The sequence below is a fragment of the Oncorhynchus mykiss genome, chromosome 6 (genome assembly GCF_057628025.1).
Source record: "Oncorhynchus mykiss isolate SJ-2025 chromosome 6, ASM5762802v1, whole genome shotgun sequence".
NCBI classification, from domain to species: Eukaryota; Metazoa; Chordata; class Actinopteri; order Salmoniformes; family Salmonidae; genus Oncorhynchus; species Oncorhynchus mykiss.
This window is the reverse complement of record NC_143027.1, coordinates 74,108,100-74,129,319: the sequence shown is the minus strand read 5'-3', so window position 1 is coordinate 74,129,319 and position 21,220 is coordinate 74,108,100. Positions and strand designations below refer to the sequence as shown.

At 40.7% G+C, this 21,220-nt stretch overlaps 2 protein-coding genes across 7 annotated transcripts in view; both read left to right on the top strand.

Moving 5' to 3' along the window:
* The window catches only part of dennd5a (DENN/MADD domain containing 5A), a 96,626-nt gene extending 82,309 nt beyond the window's left edge, over positions 1 to 14,317 (top strand). For 3 of the 5 annotated variants that reach the window (XM_021607633.3, XM_021607632.3, XM_090238846.1), the window contains 13 exons: positions 428 to 559; positions 817 to 969; positions 1,142 to 1,229; positions 1,310 to 1,394; positions 6,344 to 6,472; positions 6,962 to 7,083; positions 7,323 to 7,468; positions 7,580 to 7,698; positions 7,875 to 8,056; positions 8,392 to 8,474; positions 8,696 to 8,819; positions 8,939 to 9,107; positions 12,738 to 14,317. In XM_021607633.3, the coding sequence (XP_021463308.3) occupies positions 428 to 559; positions 817 to 969; positions 1,142 to 1,229; positions 1,310 to 1,394; positions 6,344 to 6,472; positions 6,962 to 7,083; positions 7,323 to 7,468; positions 7,580 to 7,698; positions 7,875 to 8,056; positions 8,392 to 8,474; positions 8,696 to 8,819; positions 8,939 to 9,107; positions 12,738 to 12,921 (1,716 nt within the window). In that variant the 3' untranslated portion in view covers positions 12,922 to 14,317. Of the gene's footprint in view, positions 1 to 427; positions 560 to 816; positions 970 to 1,141; positions 1,230 to 1,309; positions 1,395 to 6,343; positions 6,473 to 6,961; positions 7,084 to 7,322; positions 7,469 to 7,579; positions 7,699 to 7,874; positions 8,057 to 8,391; positions 8,475 to 8,695; positions 8,820 to 8,938; positions 9,108 to 9,989; positions 10,186 to 12,737 lie in introns of all 5 variants that reach the window. The other 2 variants (XR_016496861.1, XR_016496860.1) reach the window with 1 other exon arrangement.
* Positions 14,318 to 14,578: 261 nt separating this feature from the next.
* Positions 14,579 to 19,968, top strand: sinhcafl (SIN3-HDAC complex associated factor, like). 2 transcript variants are annotated; one of them, XM_021607624.3, is made up of 6 exons: positions 14,579 to 14,905; positions 16,150 to 16,300; positions 16,680 to 16,779; positions 16,886 to 17,000; positions 17,193 to 17,337; positions 17,482 to 19,968. In XM_021607624.3, the coding sequence occupies exons 2-6, from the start codon at positions 16,173 to 16,175 to the stop codon at positions 17,672 to 17,674; spliced, it is 681 nt and encodes a 226-aa protein (XP_021463299.1). In that variant the 5' UTR covers positions 14,579 to 14,905; positions 16,150 to 16,172; the 3' UTR covers positions 17,675 to 19,968. The 2 variants fall into 2 exon arrangements, with proteins under 2 accessions (XP_021463299.1, XP_021463301.1); XM_021607626.3 differs by lacking the exon at positions 14,579 to 14,905 and adding an exon at positions 15,030 to 15,179.
* The last annotated feature ends 1,252 nt before the right edge of the window (positions 19,969 to 21,220 follow it).

The window sequence follows — 21,220 nt, the reverse complement described above, 5'->3', positions numbered from 1 at the left end:
TTAATTTGACAGAATCCCAGAAAACACATGGCACTGACACGCCTCCCAGGATGGATGTTGAGGTCAGAAAGGTAAAAGACAGAAACACATCGTCCATCATGAAATGACCTCAGTACAGGCAGCTCAGCTCATTATACAACTGACTCAGAGCTCCTCCCTCTCCCTCTGGAATGATCAATCCCTCACTGTAGTAGTTACCAGAAATCTATCCACAGTATGCACTGTATACGTTCTGTGGTTGGTTGCCAAGTGGTGTGATCCTCTGTGTTTATGTGATGATGAACATTGAGCCAGATTGATTACTCTCCCTTGGTGTATAGCCTACTCTTGGGCCACTCCACGTGTGTCCTCTCTGACCCTGTCCTTCCATGACCCTGTCCTGTCTGACCCTGTCCTGTTTGACCCTGTCCTCTCTATCTCATTACAGAAATACATCCAGGAGGCCAGGAACCTGGGCACTACCATCCGGCAGCCCAAGCTGTCCAACCTCTCCCCCTCCGTCATCGCTCAGACCAACTGGAAGTTTGTGGAGGGTCTGCTGAAGGAGTGCAGGAATAAGGTACAGTAACTACCAGTCTTCCTAAATCTCACTCTTACGCAGACATATTACGATTGCAGTAGACAATCCCATGGATATTGAAATACGATAACTTCAGTGAGTCTCCAGTAGTTTCAATGTCACTCAGAAGTATTCTGATGTTAATGACCGTTGCAGTAGACTATTACTTGGATATTGAGATCCAGCACCTCTAGTGTCAACCATCTGGCCTCCAGAGATGGTAATCTCCCTGTACGGTGATGTGTGTGTCCCTCCAGACCAAGCGCATGCTGGTTGAGAAGATGGGCAGGGAGGCGGTGGAGCTGGGTCATGGGGAGGTCAGCATTACAGGCGTGGAGGAGAACACACTTATCGCCTCCCTCTGTGACCTGCTGGAGAGGATCTGGAGCCACGGGCTGCAGGTCAAACAGGTCAGCACACACACACACACACACACACACACACACACACACACACACACACACACACACACACACAAGTGTTATTTAAAAACAGTATATATACACACTAACACACATGTATGCATTTAGGTGCATTCAATGCGCATTCATTCATTCCCGCATCTCCATCTTCGTCTGCCAGGGTAAATCTGCCTTGTGGTCCCACCTGCTCCATTATCAGGAGAGCAAAGAGAAGACGGATGCAGCACCAGCCGGTTTGGGTCCCCCAGGTAAGCCACTCGTTGAAATGTGATGAATGGACGGTGATGTAAAGCCATAGCCACATCCCTCTCTCTCCTCCCCACATCAGGACTCATCCACAACACAGAGAGACGCAAATCTGACGCTGGCGCTGCCTTGCCCCCTCTCAAGGTATCCCTGATCAGGGACATGAGGTGAGTCTCCTCATCCATTCACCAGGTCTACCACAGTACCAGTGTCTTCAGATGCTCTACCTACCTTATATACACTATTTGTCAAGTATCCTCCTGAATATAAATTTCAAGTCATATGGTCTTGAAATGATGGATGGTTGTAAGGGGAATGTTGCAAGTGATACTATACTATTCTGCCTGTGTTGATTGTCCCTTCTGTAGCGGCAGAAGTGGTTCAAATGTATGCCTTCGTACCTCTACGTACTTCTTTGAAAATGACAATTTCGAATCAAGGTGAGATAATGATTGATTGATCATACCTCAGAATGCAATGATTTCAAAGTGTTTTCACTGCCATCTTGTGGCCCACTAAAAACACTTTCAGTCAAGACAGAATATTATCAATGATTCAAGACCATATGTATTGGAAAAATACTGACATCAGCCTCATAGCCATGCATCTCAAGCTTTGCAGCAGGCATAAACACTTGATTACCAGCTATGATTTAAAATATATATATAATATATGTATATATACATATACTGAAAGCTTAGCCTTCCATCTTTGTGTTCTATTTGATCAGACTTGACCTACAGTCCTCATGGTCTTCATGTCTGGTCCAAATGCTATACCAACATGTAAATCTTGGTGAGGCAAACTCCCCCAAATGTATTTAGATGCATGCCAGCAAAACCACTACACAACACAACACTAAACAATACATGAATTGTGCTATAAAACGGTGACAAACGGTGCCCACAAACTGTTAGGGCCTACATAAAGCTGTCCCGACAGCAAAGCTTTCTTTTCAGCACCATGAAGTGAATCCTTAACACTGCTACACCTGGCTATCAGCGGAGCCTTGTCTGGCAGCGACACAGTTCATTCAGCCATAGCTGATATGGCTGACTTTCATAAACAAATGTGGGTTTACTGACTATTGAGATGTACAATCTATGGCAATAGGTGACGACGAGCGGATAAGAGGCAATCTGTAATTTCGATTAAGACATTAATGAGTGAGCTAGGATGGACATAGTCAATATAACTATTTGTTCTGCACTTTTGAAATGTACAGCGACAGAATTTAGAACATGGGCTGGTCTTACAGTATTCTCCCTGTACACCAAGTCAGAACCGTAGGATAAATAAAGGGGCCTATAAGCAGACAACGAAAGCTCTTACAATATTCAATGATTATATTTCTCGTAAACAGACTATAGGCTACATGTGCACCACCTAGTCAGAACAGTAGGCTAAGTTATGAGGGGGAAAGTCAAATACATTTAAACTCAGTTTTCCCCAATTCCTGACATGTAATCATAGTAAAAATTCCCTGTCTAAGGTCAGTTAGGATCGCCACTTTATTTTAAGAATGTGAAATGTCTGAATAAGAGTAGAGAGAATGATTTGTTTCAGCTTTTATTTCTTTCATCACATTCCCAGTCGGTCAGAAGTTTACATACACTCAATTAGTTTTTGGTAGCATTGCCTTTAAATTGTTTAACTTGGGTCAAATGTTTCGGGTAGCCTTCCACAGGCTTCCCACAATAAGTTGGGTGAATTTTGGCCCATTCCTCCTGACAGAGCTGCTGTAACTGAGTCAGGTTTGAAGGCCTCCTTGCTCGCACATGCTTTTTAAGTTCTGCCCACAGATTTTCTATAGGATGAGGTCAGGGCTTTGTGATGGCCACTCCAATACCTTGACTTTGTTGTCCTCAAGCCATTTTGCAACAACTTTGGAAGTATGCTTGGAGTCATTGTTCATTTGGAAGACCCATTTACGACCAAACTTTAACTTCCTGACTGATGTCTTGAGATGTTGCTTCAATGTATCCACATAATTTTCCTGCCTCATGATGCCATCTATTTTGTGAAATGCACCAGTCCCTCCTGCAGCAAAGCACCCCCACAACATGATGCTGCCACCCCCGTGCTTCACGGTTGGGATGGTGTTCTTCGGCTTGCAACCCTCCCCCTTTTTTCTCCAAACATAACGATGGTCATTATGGCCAAACAGTTCTATTTTATGTTCATCAGACCAGAGGACATTTCTCCAAAAAGTACGATCTTTGTCTCCATGTGCAGTTGCAAACCGTAGTCTGGATTTTTATGGCGGTTTTGGAGCAGTGGCTTCTTCCTTGCTGAGCAGCCTTTCAGGTTATGTCGATATAGGACTTGTTTTGCTGTGGAGATAGATACTTTTGTACCTGTTTCCTCTAGCAACTAAACAAGGTCTTTTGCTATTGTTCTGGGATTGATTTGCACTTTTCGCACCAAAGTATGTTCATCTCTAGGAGACAGAACAGACTTGTGGAGGTCTACAATTGTTTTTTCTGAGGTCTTGGCTGATTTTTTTTACATTTCCCATGATGTCAAGCAAAGAGGCACTGAGTTTGAAGGTAATTGACTTAAATTATTTTAATTAACCTATCAGAAGCTTCTAAAGACATTTTCTGGAATTTTCCAAGCTGTTTAATGGCACAGTCAACTTAGTGAATGTGAACTTCTGACCCACTAGAATTGTGATACAGTGAATTATAAGTGAAATACTCTGTCTGTAAACAATTGTTGGACAAATTACTTGTGTCATGCACAAAGTAGATGTCCTAACCGACTTGACAAAACTATAGTTTGTTAACAAGACATTTCTGGAGTGGTTGAAAAACAAGTTTTAATGACTCCAACCTAAGTTTATGTAAACTTCCGACTTCAACTGTATATATTTGTTATTTTTTTATTTGTTTTATTTAGCTAAACAGGTGGGTCTCTGTTCTGAAACACTACCACACTAGTTCATTTAGCAGAGACTTTTATCCACACTAGTTCATTTAGCAGAGACTTTTATCCACACTAGTTCATTTAGCAGATACTTTTATCCACACTAGTTCATTTAGTAGACACTTTTATCCACACTAGTTCATTTAGCAGAGACTTTTATCCACACTAGTTCATTTAGTAGACACTTTTATCCACACTAGTTCATTTAGCAGAGACTTTTATCCACACTAGTTCATTTAGTAGACAATTTTATCCACACTAGTTCACTTAGCAGAGACTTTTATCCACACTAGTTCATTTAGCAGAGACTTTTATCCACAGTAGTTCATTTAGTAGACACTTTTATCCACACTAGTTCATTTAGTAGACACTTTTATCCACACTAGTTCATTTAGCAGATACTTTTATCCACAGTAGTTCATTTAGTAGACACTTTTATCCACACTAGTTCATTTAGTAGACACTTTTATCCACAGTAGTTCATTTAGTAGACACTTTTATCCACACTAGTTCATTTAGCAGAGACTTTTATCCACACTAGTTCATTTAGTAGACACTTTTATCCACACTAGTTCATTTAGTAGACACTTTTATCCACACTAGTTCATTTAGTAGACACTTTTATCCACACTAGTTCATTTAGTAGACACTTTTATCCACACTAGTTCATTTAGTAGACATTTTTATCCACACTAGTTCATTTAGTAGAGACTTTTATCCACACTAGTTCATTTAGTAGACACCTTTATCCACACTAGTTCATTTAGTAGACACTTTTATCCACACTAGTTCATTTAGTAGACACTTTTATCCACACTAGTTCATTTAGTAGACACTTTTATCCACAGTAGTTAATTTAAAAGACACTTTTATCCACAGTAGTTCATTTAAAAGACACTTTTATCCACACTAGTTCAATTTGCAGACACTGTTACCCACAGTAGTGCTCAGCCAGGCTGAGAGGAATCCTGAAGTAGGCGATAGTTTATGGGATGCATTGTGTGTTAAGGCAGTCAGACCACTGTCATGTCTACGGTGCATCACAGCCAGTGGTGTTGAGTCATGCAGGACGTCATTCCTGGTGTGGTGTGAAGGAGGTGGTAAAGAGAGCTGGGCTGATCTGTGTGACAGCATGTTACTTCCAGCCTGATTCCCCTGCAGACCCCCTGCAGACCAAGCCAGGGAGAGGGGGGTCTGGCTCAGGGCAATACAAGGCAGCTGTTTATTTCCTATTTAGGCAGGTCAGTTAAGAACAAATTCTTATTTACAATGACGGCCTACCCATGGCTGTGGCGTAGTCTTGTAGAAGTCTACTCTGATCACACGTCTGCACAGACACACATCATGTCTTCTTTCCAAGGATCCAGAATTTTCCATTGGTTCTTTTTCATTTGTGTGTTGTCACATTGATATACGAGCACATTTTAATCGATAAATATTTGTATTTGGGTATCTGTACTTTAAATGGACAATAAAGGTTGACCAGGTAGCTTCATTCTACATATCAACATTTCATATTTACCTTGCTGTGCTCTTTATTATTTGACATTTTTATTCTATTCTACAGGAGGTGGATTCCTGTAGTTAGTCTGCAGATTGCAGATAACCATTGTTTTTCTTACAATATCATTCATGCAATAACAATCTGCATTGTGAATGTTGATATTTTGCCATGGGGAACAGAGGGGAGTGGAGGAAATTGGGTTAATTCGTGAGAGTGGGGGGGGGGTGAGAGAGGAGGAGGGGTGCATGGGGAGCACTTATAGCGCAGACAGTGCAGTGCTTACTTGCAGAGGTGGAGTGGAAGGGAATGTGTCTGGACACGGAGGGCATGATAGTGGCTGGGAGCGATGACAGGAGGCTGGCTTAAACACTAGGGAGTCTGGGGCTGGCCAAGGCTTCTTCCTGGCTGGGCTGGCTACCCCCTCTCAGCCCTGCATGCTCTGGAATCTAGAACAGTGGTGAAAACAACATACAGCAGAGGTCTATCACCTTGTTCAGAGGGACTGTCACTGCTTTTGCATCTTATCATATATTAGATTTGTGGTTTGTGTTCACCTTGGCCAAAGGATGCAAAACATGCTACAACATTATAGACCATATCTGAAAGGATGACTGTTTGTATATGTGTGTATTTGTGTATGTTTTTCTCCTCTGACCTCTGTGCTGTGTACTATATCCTCCGTAGACACATCCAGAACATTGGGGAGATCAAGACAGACGTGGGCAAGGCCAGGGCCTGGGTGAGGCTCTCCATGGAGAAGAAGCTACTGTCCAGGCACCTCAAAAAGCTGCTGTCTGACCATGAACTTACAAAGTGAGCAAAACAACAAGGACCTAGTATACAACTGGCAAATCAAGCTAAACACAACATGTGTACTTTTTGTAAGAGCCTCTGCTTCAGTAATTGGGATAATACCCCATTCTCTTTAAGTCAGTCTCCTCATAAATCCTCACTAGTTTTTATTGGAATGTCCCACTCAGTCTCACACACATGAATCAACCTGATGTCTGAAAACTATGCATGTATAATACATGAGCTCTTTTGACAGATCCAAACGTCATAGTACAATCACCTATTAAACATTTACAATGTTTTTTATAATTGATGAGATGGTGGTGAAGTGGGTCACGTTCAGGCTGATTCATTATGTAGGTATTGCATTGTGACTGTTCCATTACCATTCTCCATTCAGCCTTTTAGGCTTCAGACTGTTATTGTTCAATCTATGATCATTACATCATATGAAATGCTAAACTTAGTTTTTTTTGTGATTTTTTTTTGTTGCTTTTGTTTCTTTTGCAGGAAACTATACAAGCGTTATGCTTTTCTGCGCTGTGACGATGAGAAAGAGCAGTTCCTGTACCACCTCCTCTCCTTCAATGCTGTGGACTACTTCTGTTTCACCAATGTCTTCACAACCATCAGTGAGTGCCAGCAAATACCATACAACCTGGCCACGACACTGAACACTATGTAACCAGAAGCTGAGTAGATTTAATTAGATTAGAGTAATAGATGAATTAGACTTATTTCCTGGCTAAATCTTTTTCCTTGACTTAGGATACTTACTGAGAAATATATTGAAGACAGAGGTAGCTCTTCTTGTGACCATACTGTGCTTGACTGAGTGATTTCAGGCTTCCCTCTCTTCTCTGTCCCACAGTGATCCCATACCATGTGCTGGTGATTCCCAGTAAGAAACTAGGAGGCTCCATGTTCACAGCCAACCCCTGGGTGTGTGTTTCTGGGGAGCTGGCTGAGACCGGGGTGCTCCAGGTCCCCAAGCACACTCAGGAGATCACCTTTGAGGTTGGTGCTCCCCTCAAGATTGAATATTCTTGGTATTTGATAATAATATCAATATACATGTATATTCACCTCAACATGACCTTTGCTCTTTGCCTTCTTTCTCTGTCACAGTGCCAGAACCTGGGTAAGCTGACCACAGTGCAGATGGGCCATGATAACTCAGGTCTTTACGCCAAGTGGCTTGTGGAGTATGTTATGGTCCGGAATGAGATCACAGGTCATGCTTACAAGTGAGTGAAATATTTGGTAGCAGCTGCCTTATGCTGGAGATTTCAGTGGCATCTACTCACAAGAAAAGTTGTTGAAGCTTTGGTTAACTGTTATATTGCTATATTATATTGTGTGTGTGTGTGCGTGCGTGCGTGCGTGTGTGTGTGTGTGCGTGCGTGCGTGTGTGTGTGTGTAGGTTCCCGTGTGGTCGGTGGCTGGGGAAGGGGGTGGACGATGGCAGTCTGGAGAGGGTCCTGGTGGGAGAGCTAGTGACACCAAACTCAGAGAATGAGGACAGAATGTGTCGCACGCCCCCCATGCAGCAGTCCCCTGGAATGATGAGGAGGTTCGTCACCATCTCACCAAACAGCAAACCAAGTGAGTGACCATTCAAATACACTGCAAATATCGTCATCAATATTAACCAATAATCTTCACCAAGGGACTACACACACAGCCCCAAATGTTGCTCTCCCGTACGTATGCAGTTTTTTCATCGTGGTGTGTTTTAGGGACCACCCTCTCTGGCTGACGTCGGACTGAAAAAAATTCCGCGTGAATCTACATGTAGAATCGGTTTGCAAATTACGGCCGGCACTCTGTTAAGAGGTGCTAAGTACTCTCGGCTGGCAAACGCTACCAGTGTGTCACTTTTGAGGGTCTTGTGTCTGCTGGCATTGACTGATTTTGTCCGACTCTTTCCCATCATCCAGAGTTGAACACTAGTCAGATCCAAGAAGGAGTGGGAGAGGCCATTAATGGGATAGTGAAGCACTTCCACAAGCCAGAGAAGGAGGTGAGAGACACAACCCCCCACCACATTGTCTATTATTCATCACAGTGAAGGAGACAGTGGGTCCTCTGTCTGTACACTGCATGCAACACTGATCATAGTCTCACTCACATGTGTTCCGAATGAACAGTTTCATATGGCCACAACTGATGTGTTGGACCAGGGTACTATGAAAGTAGACAACATTAGTCACACTTTTTCTTTCCCTGTCTGTTTTTCTATAGAGGGGCAGTCTGACCCTTCTGCTGTGTGGGGAGTATGGTCTAGTCTGGGCTTTAGAGCAGGTGTTCCAGCATGGCTTCAAATCCCCACGCCTCTTTAAGAATATCTTCATCTGGGACTTCTTAGGTAAAGACTCCAATACACGACCATTACACCTGAATATACAGTATACAGTGTCTTCCGTGCCATACTATTGGATGAGGCTGCGCTTATCAATGTCTTCTGTCTGTGATTTCTCCTTATAGAAAAGTCACAAGTGTACTTTGAGAGTGCTGAGCAGAGGGAGGTGACTCCAGAGGAGAACTGGCAAACCAGAGTACGCCACTTCTGCCGCTTCATGCGGGCCATCAACAACACATCTAGGAACATAGGCAAGGATGGGAAGTTCCAGATGCTGGTGTGTCTGGGTGCCAGGTAATATCTCCTCTGTGGCCTCACAAACACACACAGAACAACAGCTATCATCAGGAATATTTGAATGGGAATTCATTGTACAGCACTAAATGTCCTAGTCATAAGGGCAAATTAGATTGCTTGAGATGTTTTACAAGACATCTTCAATTCAACTGAAAGAGAGGTGTTTTCATTATCTCTCTAATATCAGCTATGGTTGCAAAGGGTCGGAAACTTTCCGGTAAACTTCCGTAATATTTCAGGACATTTTCCATGGGAAGTTAAACCCGGGAATTGGGGAATTTAGCTTAAATTCATCAAAAAAGTTAGCTTATAACAGTGAACTTGTTCTAGGTTAGCAATTCTAGGTCTTGGGGCATATTTTGGTTAAACTATCCCCAATTCAATGGAATTGCAACCCTTTGCATGCACAGTGAATTCTTCCATCACATATGCAGTGCACTCTTCCATCACATGTACAACTGATTCTCGAGATCTTGCACACTAATGAGATACTATTGAGCCCACACTACTGCACTTCCTTGTCTGAGCTAAGGACTACATGTTTTCTAGTAAGTTTTGATTACAATACTGGGTGGGATGATTATATTTAATATGACATCCATGATTTGTTGTTAACTAGTAAATAGTAGCCTTCAGCAAAGTGTTTTTAAATAATTTCTAACTTGTTAACAATTTCTGCTAAGTTCGTTTTTGCTACCATGTGGGTTTTAGCTTGCTTGAGCCTGCTAACTGAGGAGTGTTAATTCACCTGTTTCCATACATGTTTCATTTTAAAACATGTATCTTACAAATAGTTGTTTAATCTATCTGCTTAACTATTTATCTGTACATGGAATTGTATTCTGTTTTTTTTTACTCATTATTTTCAAATCTTTACAGGAAAATGCCACTGATGTGTGGAGACATTTCACTGCAGCTAATGTAGAAGGAAAAGCTGTGTACATGTGCAAATACTGTGCCAAATCAAATATGAAGAATGCAACAAAGATGCAGAATCATCTGGCCAAGTGCATAAAGTTCCCTCAGCGCTCACAACAAGCAACCTCTGACAAAAGTCCCTCTACTTCTATTCAAGGTGAAAATGATGAATCAGACACCTTATCGATAGCAACAGCTCATGGTCCTCCTGGAATCAGAAGTTTTTTTACTCAATGGAGGAACGTAGTCAGAGAAATGCCAAGGAAATGGTTAGGTATGTGAAGGGTCATCAAGTTATAGCAGCAATCTACCTCACCAATCAAAATGAGAAGAGTAAGAGCACCACATTGAAGCTACCCAGCAACACTCATTGGGGTTGTGTTGTCATCATGCTTGACAGTCTCCTGTCAAGGGGAAGGAGTCTCTCCAAGAAATGGCCATATCACAGTCTGCCCATATGGACAGCCCCATCAAGAGGATCCTACTGGATGATGTATTCTGGAAGAGAGTGGTAAGCAGCCTGAAACTCCTGAAACCTATAGCTGTAGCCATTGCACGGATTGAGGGAGACAATGCCATCCTGTCTGATGTTCAGACTCTGTTTGCAGATGTAAGAGAAGAAATCCGTACTGCCCTGCCCATTTCACTGTTGCTCCAAGCAGAGGTAACTGCAGTTCTGAAATACATCAAAAAGCGTGAAGACTTCTGCCTGAAGCCCATACACACCGCAGCGTACATGTTGGACCCCAAGTATCCTGGCAAGAACATCCTGTCAGGTGCAGAGATCAACCAGGCTTATGGTGTCATCACTACCGTGTCTCGCCACCTTGGCCTGGATGAGGGCAAGGTTCTTGGCAGTCTGGCGAAGTACACTTCCAAGCAAGGGCTTTGGGATGGAGATGCGATATGGCAGTCTTGCCAACATATCTCATCAGCCACCTGGTGATAGGGACTTTGTGGATCTGAGGCTCTTTCCCCTGTTTCCTCCATCATCCTCCAAATCTCACCAACATCAGCCACCTCAGAGCGCAACTGGGCCTTGTTTGGGAACACACACACCAAAGCCCGCAACAGACTGACCAATACAAGGGCTGAGAAATTGGTTGGTCATCCAGGCAAATTTTAGGCCATTTGAGCCTGGCAACGAGCCATCCTCAACAAGGTAAAAAAGTGACAGTGAAGATGAGGCCTCGGAGTCTGATGTTCAAGAAGTGAACATTGAGGAGGTCCTGGGAGAAGACATGGAAGCCTTAGAGGAAGACAACCAAAGCTTTAGTTTCTAGACTATAATTTTACAGATGTATGTTGAAGACGTTTTTGGGAGATGAGATGGATCATTGGGGATCATTCAATATTCCCTTTCTTTTGTTGTTCAATGAAATCATCCCATGTGAAGAGTCAACTCATTTAATTGAAGTTAAATTCGTAACTAAATCATTTTTAAAATTTCTATTGGAAGAATTTAATCATTTGCAATAATGTATACTTATGATAAGGTAAAATGTTTATGTTTCTGGCTCCATATGATATGGTAAATATATCCAATGCAAAAAACATCTACATTTAAATGGTATTATTATTAATTTGCATATATTTCAGTTAATTCCCAAATATTCCGGTTAATTCCCACGGAAAGTTTCCACCTCTGAATATTCCCCAAAATGTGCAACCCTAATAGCAGCACAGCATTTATCACTGTGATAACAGAGTGGGCGGCTTTGTCCTCTTTTGTAGTGTAGTGCTAGGGTGATCCCTCCACGCCTCCTGCTTCAGTTATTCTCCCTCACACTGTGTGTCTTGTTGGGCATTGTATGAGTATGTGTGTATTTGTGGAGGTTGAATACATAGAAATACAATTCTATTTTTATGGTTGTATAGTAAAGCAATAAGGCACGAGGGGGTGTGGTATATGGCCAATATGTCACAGCTAAGGGCTGTTTTGTTTTGCGTTGTGGCTGGATATTTTATTTATTTAACCAGGCAGTTAAGAACAAATTGTTATTTACAATGACAGCCTACCCTGGACAACGCTGGGACAATTGTGCACCACCCTATGGGACTCCCAATCACGGCCGGATGTGAAACAGCCTGGATTCAAACCAGGGACTGTAGTGATGCCTCTTGCACTGAGATGCAGTGCCTTCGACCGCTGAGCCACTCGGGATACAGCCCTTAGCCGTGGTATATTAGCCATATACCACAAACTCCCGAGGTGCCTTATTGCTATTATAAACTGATTGTCAACGTAGTTAGAGCAGTAAAAATAAATGTTTTGTCATATCCGTGCTATACGGTCTGATATACCATGGCTGTCAGCCAATTAGCATTCAGGGCTCGAACCACCCAGTTTATAATCCCACTTTAAGCTTCCACACACTAGTTCAAAACATACAATATATATCCTACCTGTTATGACACCTCAGACTTCCTCTTTCTCTCTCTTAACCCTTTGTGGCAGAACAGGGCTTGGTACTGTAGCTCAAATGCACCTGCCACTTCAATGAAATACCTTCTCTTTGTTCTTTGTCAGAAATCTTTTTAAGTGGCACATAGCGAGACCAGACATGCCTAAATGCAATGGAAATAATACCTCAGTCATAACCAAGCTTGAGCCCTTCCTATCCTGATTGTTAGCAGGGATGAGGATTTACTAAAAAAGTTCCCTGAAGTCAGTCTGGTAAACTTCCTGTTTCTCTCTGCTCTTCCTAGGGACCATTTGTTACACCACTGGATCGCTCTCCTCACAGACTGTCCAATCACAGTCCAAATGTACGAGGACACAGCACTGATAAAGGACCGCTCATTGGTAAATTCTCTGATCAGAGTGCTACAGACTTTGCAGGAGTTCAACATTACCCTAGAAGCTTCACTTGTCAAAGGGATCGGTATCTAGGCCCTCCTTCGTTCGCACCAATTGGACCTGACTAAGGAAGACTGTTAGGGACCACTAAAGAACAATTAAACCTTTTTATGCAGAAAGAGACTTGAACAATTAAGGGACGATTTCTGGCTTATATTAAAGCTACTGTTACATTTGCCATATATTAAGTGCAATGAGCCTTTCAAAATGTGTTGTTATTTTTATCCTCAACAATGTTGCTGTTAGATGTTAAGAATATGTTTTCTATTACGATCCATGATTTTCACATTGTTGAAGAAGATAACCCACCTGTTGTATACTACTTTATTGAAAGCTAAATATTTTCATTGTTATTGTGAACTGCTGACAATGGCTATATTCTAAAAAGGAAAACAAGGAACAAAAACTGTTAATATATTTTCAGAGAAGAACAGTATTATTTTGATATGTCTGTCAAGTTGCTTGCTCTGTTCTAAATCTAACTGTCATAATGCAGAGCTTGAAGCAAATGATGCAGAAGTATGCTTTATAAGTATGAATATGACATGGTATAGATGTTTGTGTAGGGTGGGAAACTGATTCACCTACATCAATATGACAGTGTGTAAATTTGGATCAATCCCACTGGAAGTACCGTAGTATGCAACTATTTTATATGGAATAACTTGGCCTAAGAAGAGGCTCCTGGCTCCCCCTGTGAATAAGATAATGTAGCGTATGCTAGTGATGCACAATATGTATTCAGTTGGAGAAGTATCACTATAAGGCCATGTCAGTGCTTCACACTTGACACACAACTCTTCAACAGTACAGTACTCATCATAACCATGGCTTGGTAGAAAGTGAGTCATTTATAAAATGACAGCCTTTATGTAAATACCTCTAACCAGTGCATCCTTCTTTCCAACAACTTCTCATTATTCCTCACCTGTTCTGCCCATTCCTGGCAGGTTTACAACATCATGTTTTTTCAGTAGTGAAAATTGTATGAGCTGATTGCCACTTAAATTAATAATGAGTGGTACATATGGTTGCTTTAAAAGGCCAGATTCAAAATAGAGCAAAAAATTATCCTCTGAACTGTTGGTATTTCTGCTATGCAATATTATCCACATCACACAAAAAAATCAACCCAAGATCTAGATGAGAATCATTGGACCTCCTCCAATTGTCTTACTGTGCAGCATAGGATGATGAATAACAACAGCAGTTTGATAGAAGTAGGTGTGAAGGATGTCTTTCCTGTGCCAACTTCTGAATTGTGTTGGTTGTACTATTCCATGTATAATCGACATGAGCATCTTGGGAGATATATTTTTGTTTTTCAATACTGTTGTACATTTATTGGCATAGCCGTATAATGTTGTGTTTACTAAGTGAGGAAATGTGTACAGTGTAAAAAAATAAAGAATACAATTACAGAAATGCATTAATATGGATGTTTTTTTGTATTTTTATTGAAGGAGTATAACTGACTGGAATGGGTACACTATAAATTGCTATATGGTTATTGATGGTATTGTAAATGCCCCCATATATTCCCCATATGAACTGCAGAGCAAAAATAAGATAACTTTACCCAGCAGAGAAATCAAACACTGATAACAACACTTGTAACAACAACAAATGCTGGTTTTAAAATGTAAACAAACTCATTCGCGCCATTTCAAATACTTTTTTTTAATTGTCCATTCATACGTTGATGATACGATGCTTGCTGGGACATGGAGTCTAATGAGGTGTTGATTTAAATAGGATAAAACGGAAAGCATTTCCACACTCACTACTACTCCCAGAATCCCATATTGTTAAATACCATGCATAGTGTGCGCCAATTGGTTGAATTTGTGTTCAAACGGACACGTTACACTCCTAATATGGTGTTTCTACGATGGAACGCTTTATGTTCATGTTTTTTTATGCTAATGCATTCTAATAACCATCTGTATGCAGCAGTAGTAGTAAGGCATGCGCAGTGTGTAAAAAGACAACGTTGAAGATTCAAAGTTTTTGTTCGGTAAGTCCACTGTTATTTACCATTTACGCAATTTGCATTTAGAAATTAACGCAAATGCTTATGTTTTACAGATCTTACATTTAATTTTAGTCTGTCGCGTGCGAACTATATCTGCAACGGGGTCATTGTAACAATGGGAGAGCATGGATATGGAGCGTGGCGTGGTAGCTAGCTAACGTTAGCAGGCTAGCTAACAACAATAGTCAGATTGCTATTTGGCGCTCTCAGCGGGCGAACGTTTGAATTTAAAGGGAAGGAAACTATATAAAGTATTGTGCGTGTTAAATCTTACAACAATTTCATTTGAAATTATAAAACAAGCCAGTGTTGCTCAATTCACTTGTCGCATTTGTTTTTTATGACTTCGTCCGCTTTTTGTTTCTTCAGTGAAAGGAGTTCTCCTTCCCCGCTTTTTGTTTCGGATTCCCCAAGTAACTGAAAATCACTTTCCCGACGGGAACATATCAGTTTTAAACACGGTTAATCAAGGGCAATATGAAAAGCATAGTTAATGTATTACCAGCGACACACTGTTCTAATTTGTCGAGTATTTGTAGTAGCAAGTTAGCTAGCGATGGCGTCATTACTAGCGGGGGTTGCCAGATGCTGCCATTCTATTTTGTTGGATTGCTTGCAAGTAACAATGATAGTTTTGGCAATATACCGTTGGTGTATTGTAATCTACTAAATTGAATAGCTAGCTAAACTAAATCTAGCCAACCATTGCGAGTCTGCTTAAAAACCATTCAAACAATTTCATCCTTTGGTTCCTGTCCCGCGGGCTTTGTTTAAAAATAGTCTCCTCCAGTCAGGAAACAAAAAAGCGAGATGGGAGTCGCAGCCTATAACGTTAATTGTGTATGCATAATAACGGGGACGTCTAGCAGATCTATCACCGGTGGCTAAGTGAATGTCATTAATTTGTATAGTAGCATGCAAGATTGATAAAAGGTGTATCTAAATTCGTAAGAAAGTTTATTTATTTATTTGCTCCGCATTGCTTTTTTGTGTAGTTAAAATAGGTCAATCGTCAATAAATATGAGGAAGCTTGTCTCCGCGTGAAGTTATATCATGGATCGCTGAAATTGTAGAATAAGACTTCTAAATGGAAATAACACAATGTTTTGACCAATGTGGTGACCCGCCCCTTTCCCCCAGGGGAAAGCATTACAGCAGTAACGTTACAGTGCTATTACTATTCTGCATGGCATCCTTTGGTGATCTATTTGTTCTTTCTCGGTAGGTTTCTTTCTCCCATTGATCGTCATGTTTGGTTTTCACAAGTCGAAAATATATCGCAGCCATGAAGGATGTTGCATTTGCAAAACCAAGTCCTCCAGTTCACGCTTTACTGACAGCAGCAGATACGAAGAAACCTTCAGGCTATGTTTTGGGTAAGCTTTAAGTGTTAATGGCATGATAACATTGCATTCATCAAATACTTCCTTTTCAGGGAGTATTAAACAATACACACTTATTTCTGTATTGTAATTCATGTTAATGCTGAGTTTGCACCAGTTTTTGTCCCAGTGATTGTATGCCATAAAAGGTCAAACAAGTGATGGTCAACAGATTGAATTGGGAAGATATTATTAACTAGTCTAGGATTGATTATAGGATGCCTTACCTTGTTTTTTTGCTGTCTGAAGAACAGCGATGCTAACTTTGTGGTGCTTCATATATAAGGTAATGTTATGTAACAATGTTTATTGATTTGCTTGAGGTGTATTGTTTATTGTGCTTTTGTTTTCATTTCCTTGATTATTTATCAAGGTTGTCAGAGGATCGTGTGGGAGACATCTGCAATGCCTGTGTGCTGTTAGTAAAAAGATGGAAAAAACTGCCAAAGGGCTCTAAGAAGAACTGGAACCATGTATGCACCATCTTTTTATTTTAGTTCACTGAGGATTCACTGTGAATTTTCATGTAATTGATGCTGTGTGGAAGTTGAGTGATTGACATGTATTATATGACATTAGGTTGTGGATGCAAGAGCTGGGCCTGGCTTCAAGCTAACCAAACCCAAGAAGATGAAGAACAGCGATGGGAAGAAGAAAAACAAACTGAAGAGGCTTCACAAATTCAAAAGACAAAGTAGGTCTCTTGTTGAATCAACAAAATTATAGAATATATACTCCAACATTACTACTGAGTTATACTGCGTAAGTCTTTGTTTCACTTTAGTCATTAGGCCCTACTTGGAGGATCCCGGTAGACATGCAGATGTTGCCTCTAAGTCATGTATCATGAGAGAATGCACCAAAATGGTTCTGTTTGTCCTTTTAGACTCTGATGCCCACAGCACGACCTCAAGCATGTCTCCATCCCAGTCCCCCAGCTACGAGTCAGATGACGGCTCAGACATTGAGTCCAAACAGAGGCGCCCCACTCCTTCTGTCTTTTCCTTCCTGGACCGTTCTTACTGGAAAAGGTATGTCAATGAAGTATATGAAATTGAAGTCTGTCTTAAAAATCTAAGTTTATAATTTAGTACTGTAGTTTTATCTGGGACAATTCTGCAGAAATTTAGTTTAGGACAAACTATTGAATGGATACTTCATCCTCTTCCCTGTAGACAAAAGGTGTGCTGTGGGATTGTGTACAAAGGGCGTTTTGGTGAGGTGATGATTGACCCACGTCTCTTCAAGCCCTGCTGCAGCTCCAAGAAGCAGGAGACGTTGGTTCCCATGCAGGACACACACCTTCCCCTTCCCGCCATTCACCCCCCGCCTCTCCTGCTACCAGAGGCCCTGAAAGAGGACTGGTGATGGCTCTTGAGCATCCCCTTGGGGTGTCAATGGCACCCGACAAGTTGTCTCCAGTGGCAGACTACCCCCAAAACCATTCCCTATTAGTTCACTGTGCATTTAGACGGCTAAATGATTTTCCTATTTTTGCTTTGATATGTGTTTTTGTTTTTTATACATTCATTTTCTTATCTTTTTTTAAGAAAACTAAAAATAACCAAAAAAATGTTTTTATAAAGGCATTAGTTGTACTATTTATAGGATGAGGAGGCAGAATTCTATTTGGCCTTGAAGGGCACACTATCCAGGTCTGATTAATTTGGTTTACAACATTTAAAGCTTATTTTCTGTGTTACGGTTACCAGCGTTTGTGTATATATTGTGTTCCTTTTGCCAGCATCGTCTTTTTAAAGAAACATTTTACAGCTGTCTAATTGGCAATGAAGTGTTCATGTGCTGATATGCAAGACTCCACCAGCTACATTTCTAAAAAACAAAACAAAAAACAGCTTATTTGCATTGATGGAATGGACATTTTCAAGTGTTTTCTTATACTTATGTTCCCCTGACACTCAAGCAGATTCATTTGATTTATAGCATCTTAATATATAAAGGGTTATGGGCTATGAGAGTATTGGGGGGGGGTCTTGAATGGCCTTTTAAATGTATACATGCATGTGTTGTCTCACTCTCCCACACATGCATGGTTTGGCAAGAACTGAGTAGTATTGTACATTGTCAGATTTGTAAACACTCCGTACCATGAGCTTATCCATTGCTTTTCCAGCAGTTTCATGCAAGTGAATCAAGATAGATTGAGTTCGACCAAGCATGCAGAACTCATTTTTGTTTTGGAATGAAAACCAGCAATTATTTATTTGTAGTTTGTAGTCTTCCATGAGCTGAAAATGCACATTTTATAACCATATTTTGAAGTGTTTTTGTATATACACTTGTGAGTGTTGGCTATGAGAACTATTTTAAATTACAGGATTGACAACTCATATTTTTAAATCACTAAATGTGTACAGATATGAAAATATTTAGATTGAGGCTTTCTTTTATGGCATCACTTGTAATTTATTCATTGGCCAATAAGTGGCTAGCCTAATCCCCAAGTTTGTCACAACATTTCAGGGGGTTGTGTTTGGTAAGGCACAATGCAGCAAAGTTTTAGCAACCAATTATGAAAATTAGCAGTGTGGTGTTGGACAACTTCCGGCAGTAACACAGTTTGTGCCTGCTGAATACCACCCATATCTTTGTCCTATGAGTTGAAGGCTAAAGCAATACTTACACTATTAATGTTCTGTGTTTGTTGGCATCTTGATATTCTGTTATTGAACGTGTATTTTATCATTTGTTTTGTTCATCGACAGAAAGCAAATCAAAGCTGAGACTATGCAGACATTTTGAATGTGAGAAATTACCTAAATGTTAAAGGAGCAACGTTTGTAAGTCCATCTCTGCCTCGTAGCAAATAGATTTTTCAGCTTTTCATTTTTTTTAAGTGATATTTCATAATTATAATGTGGCTTTGCCTCAAGGGACAACATACGTTTATGGTTAGTGGTTGAGTCAAACCCATAAGATGTGTACCTCTGTTAAATAATGAACAGTTTTGCAGTAAGTGGCATGAATTATTATCAGTTTGTTGTCAGACAGGTAGCCTGAGTGCCAGTCTGTCTGTTCTGTCATGCCAACTTCTTGTTACTCTTTGTCATGCCAAACATTGTATGGCTTGACAATGATATCAATGGTGTTTGCAAGAGCACAAACAGATCTGGCACCTGGCTAGTAGACAGGGTATCCTGTTGTGCAAAGTTATTTATTTGCTGTAACTGAACTTCATCACAGTAGAATGGTTTGTGTGAATATACTGTGTAACCTTGGTTATCAAAACAGTTACTTTTGTGTGGCAGGTTAGTTGAGTGTTACAAATCTTTCTGTGATTCTTAAATAATGTCATTAAAAGGAGAGCTGCTGCTTACTTTTATCAAGATGGAAATTCTAAACGGTTTTTGTATATAGGGAAATGCCTATTTTATTGCCGTTTGCGTGGTACATTTGATCATATGAGGTGTGCCTTATAAGAATGAACGTTCCTTTTACATTATGAAATTCAACCTGTAATGTAATTTAATATGTATTTATTTCAAATCCATTTGGAAAACTGATTCTGTTAATTGAACCGTTAGGACCTTCAAGTCATTTTCATTTTGTGCACTTTCGATTTTGTTATGTTTTTGTCTATATTGTTATTCTGTATCTCAACAACTACGTTAGTTCTGTCTTGTAATAAAACATAAATCCTTTTTGGGTCTGCGTGATCTCATTTCAACCGCTAGATGGTACTCAAACCTTAACACTCGTTTAGTCATCGTAGAGATTGGAGAGAGGGTTGGTTTAAATTTAAGCAATGAATAATGCTTTTTATGAGTTGCACTTGACTGACTTTTTTTCACTAGTTCTGTATAATAGCTCACAACTATACTATTTTAATTTCGTCGCCAGTACTCTTAGGAAGTGGCATATCAGAAATGTCAACCCACCTTGTGAAAGTACGGCTAGCGCCTCACGGGAGCAGTGCGCAGAATCACAGGTGGGCCTACGAGGCACAGAATGTATGTTGCCCAAACCTCTCATTTTCATCCGGATAATTGAACATTGAGAGGGTAAGGCGCTCAGTATTCGCTTTGTCTCTGATGTTGAACACAAAGGCGCCTAACGTAGCTCGCATGAAGGCTTCTTCAATATAAAGCCGCATTCGCGTCAGGCGAAAGGTACCAGAATCAAATAATAGGAAGCTCCAGGCAAATAATTTACTTTCATTTTAACTCAGAGGTCCCGAGATTCCGACATGACATGACGCAGCATAAATCCAAGTTCCAATGTCGATTGCCTATTCAATGTCTCATTCATCTCTTGTCGGAAACTCAGAAAAAATCAGACTTGCTTAAATCATGTTCGGAAATGTAAGATTTGCCAACTCGTTGTATAAGGATGAACCCGAGTTTCGCACTTGGGAAGTATCAGTATGAACCAATAGTAAGCTCTAAGCAAATAACTTACGTTCATTTTAACTCGGAGGTTCCTAGTTCCAACAAGCACATGAACGCGTCATACTCGTTGTAGATAGATGACACCCTAGTTTCCCACATGAGAAGTATCTCATTATCAACCTATAGTAAGCTCTACGCAAATAACTTACATTGATTTTAACTCGGAGGTCCTGGAGTTTCCGAAATTATTTGAACGCTGTAAAAGTCTAGATCTATGTGAAATTATATTCACTTGAATACAGAGGAGCGCGATTCAACGCAGCTTTGCGTGCGCTCCTATTTCAACAAAAACGAGTTTTAGACAACAGACGGATTTCAAAGGATGACACTTTGATCGCCGACAAAGACTCTAGACAAGTCTGGAGCAGTCAAGTGTGAAATACAATGGGATAATTTATGGCCACCATTATTTCGAGGATTGGGCATTCAGAGATGCCCGCCTCATATACAACAGGAGGATGAAAAAGAACATAGAACAGGGCACGGTGCAGATTTGCGGAGTTAC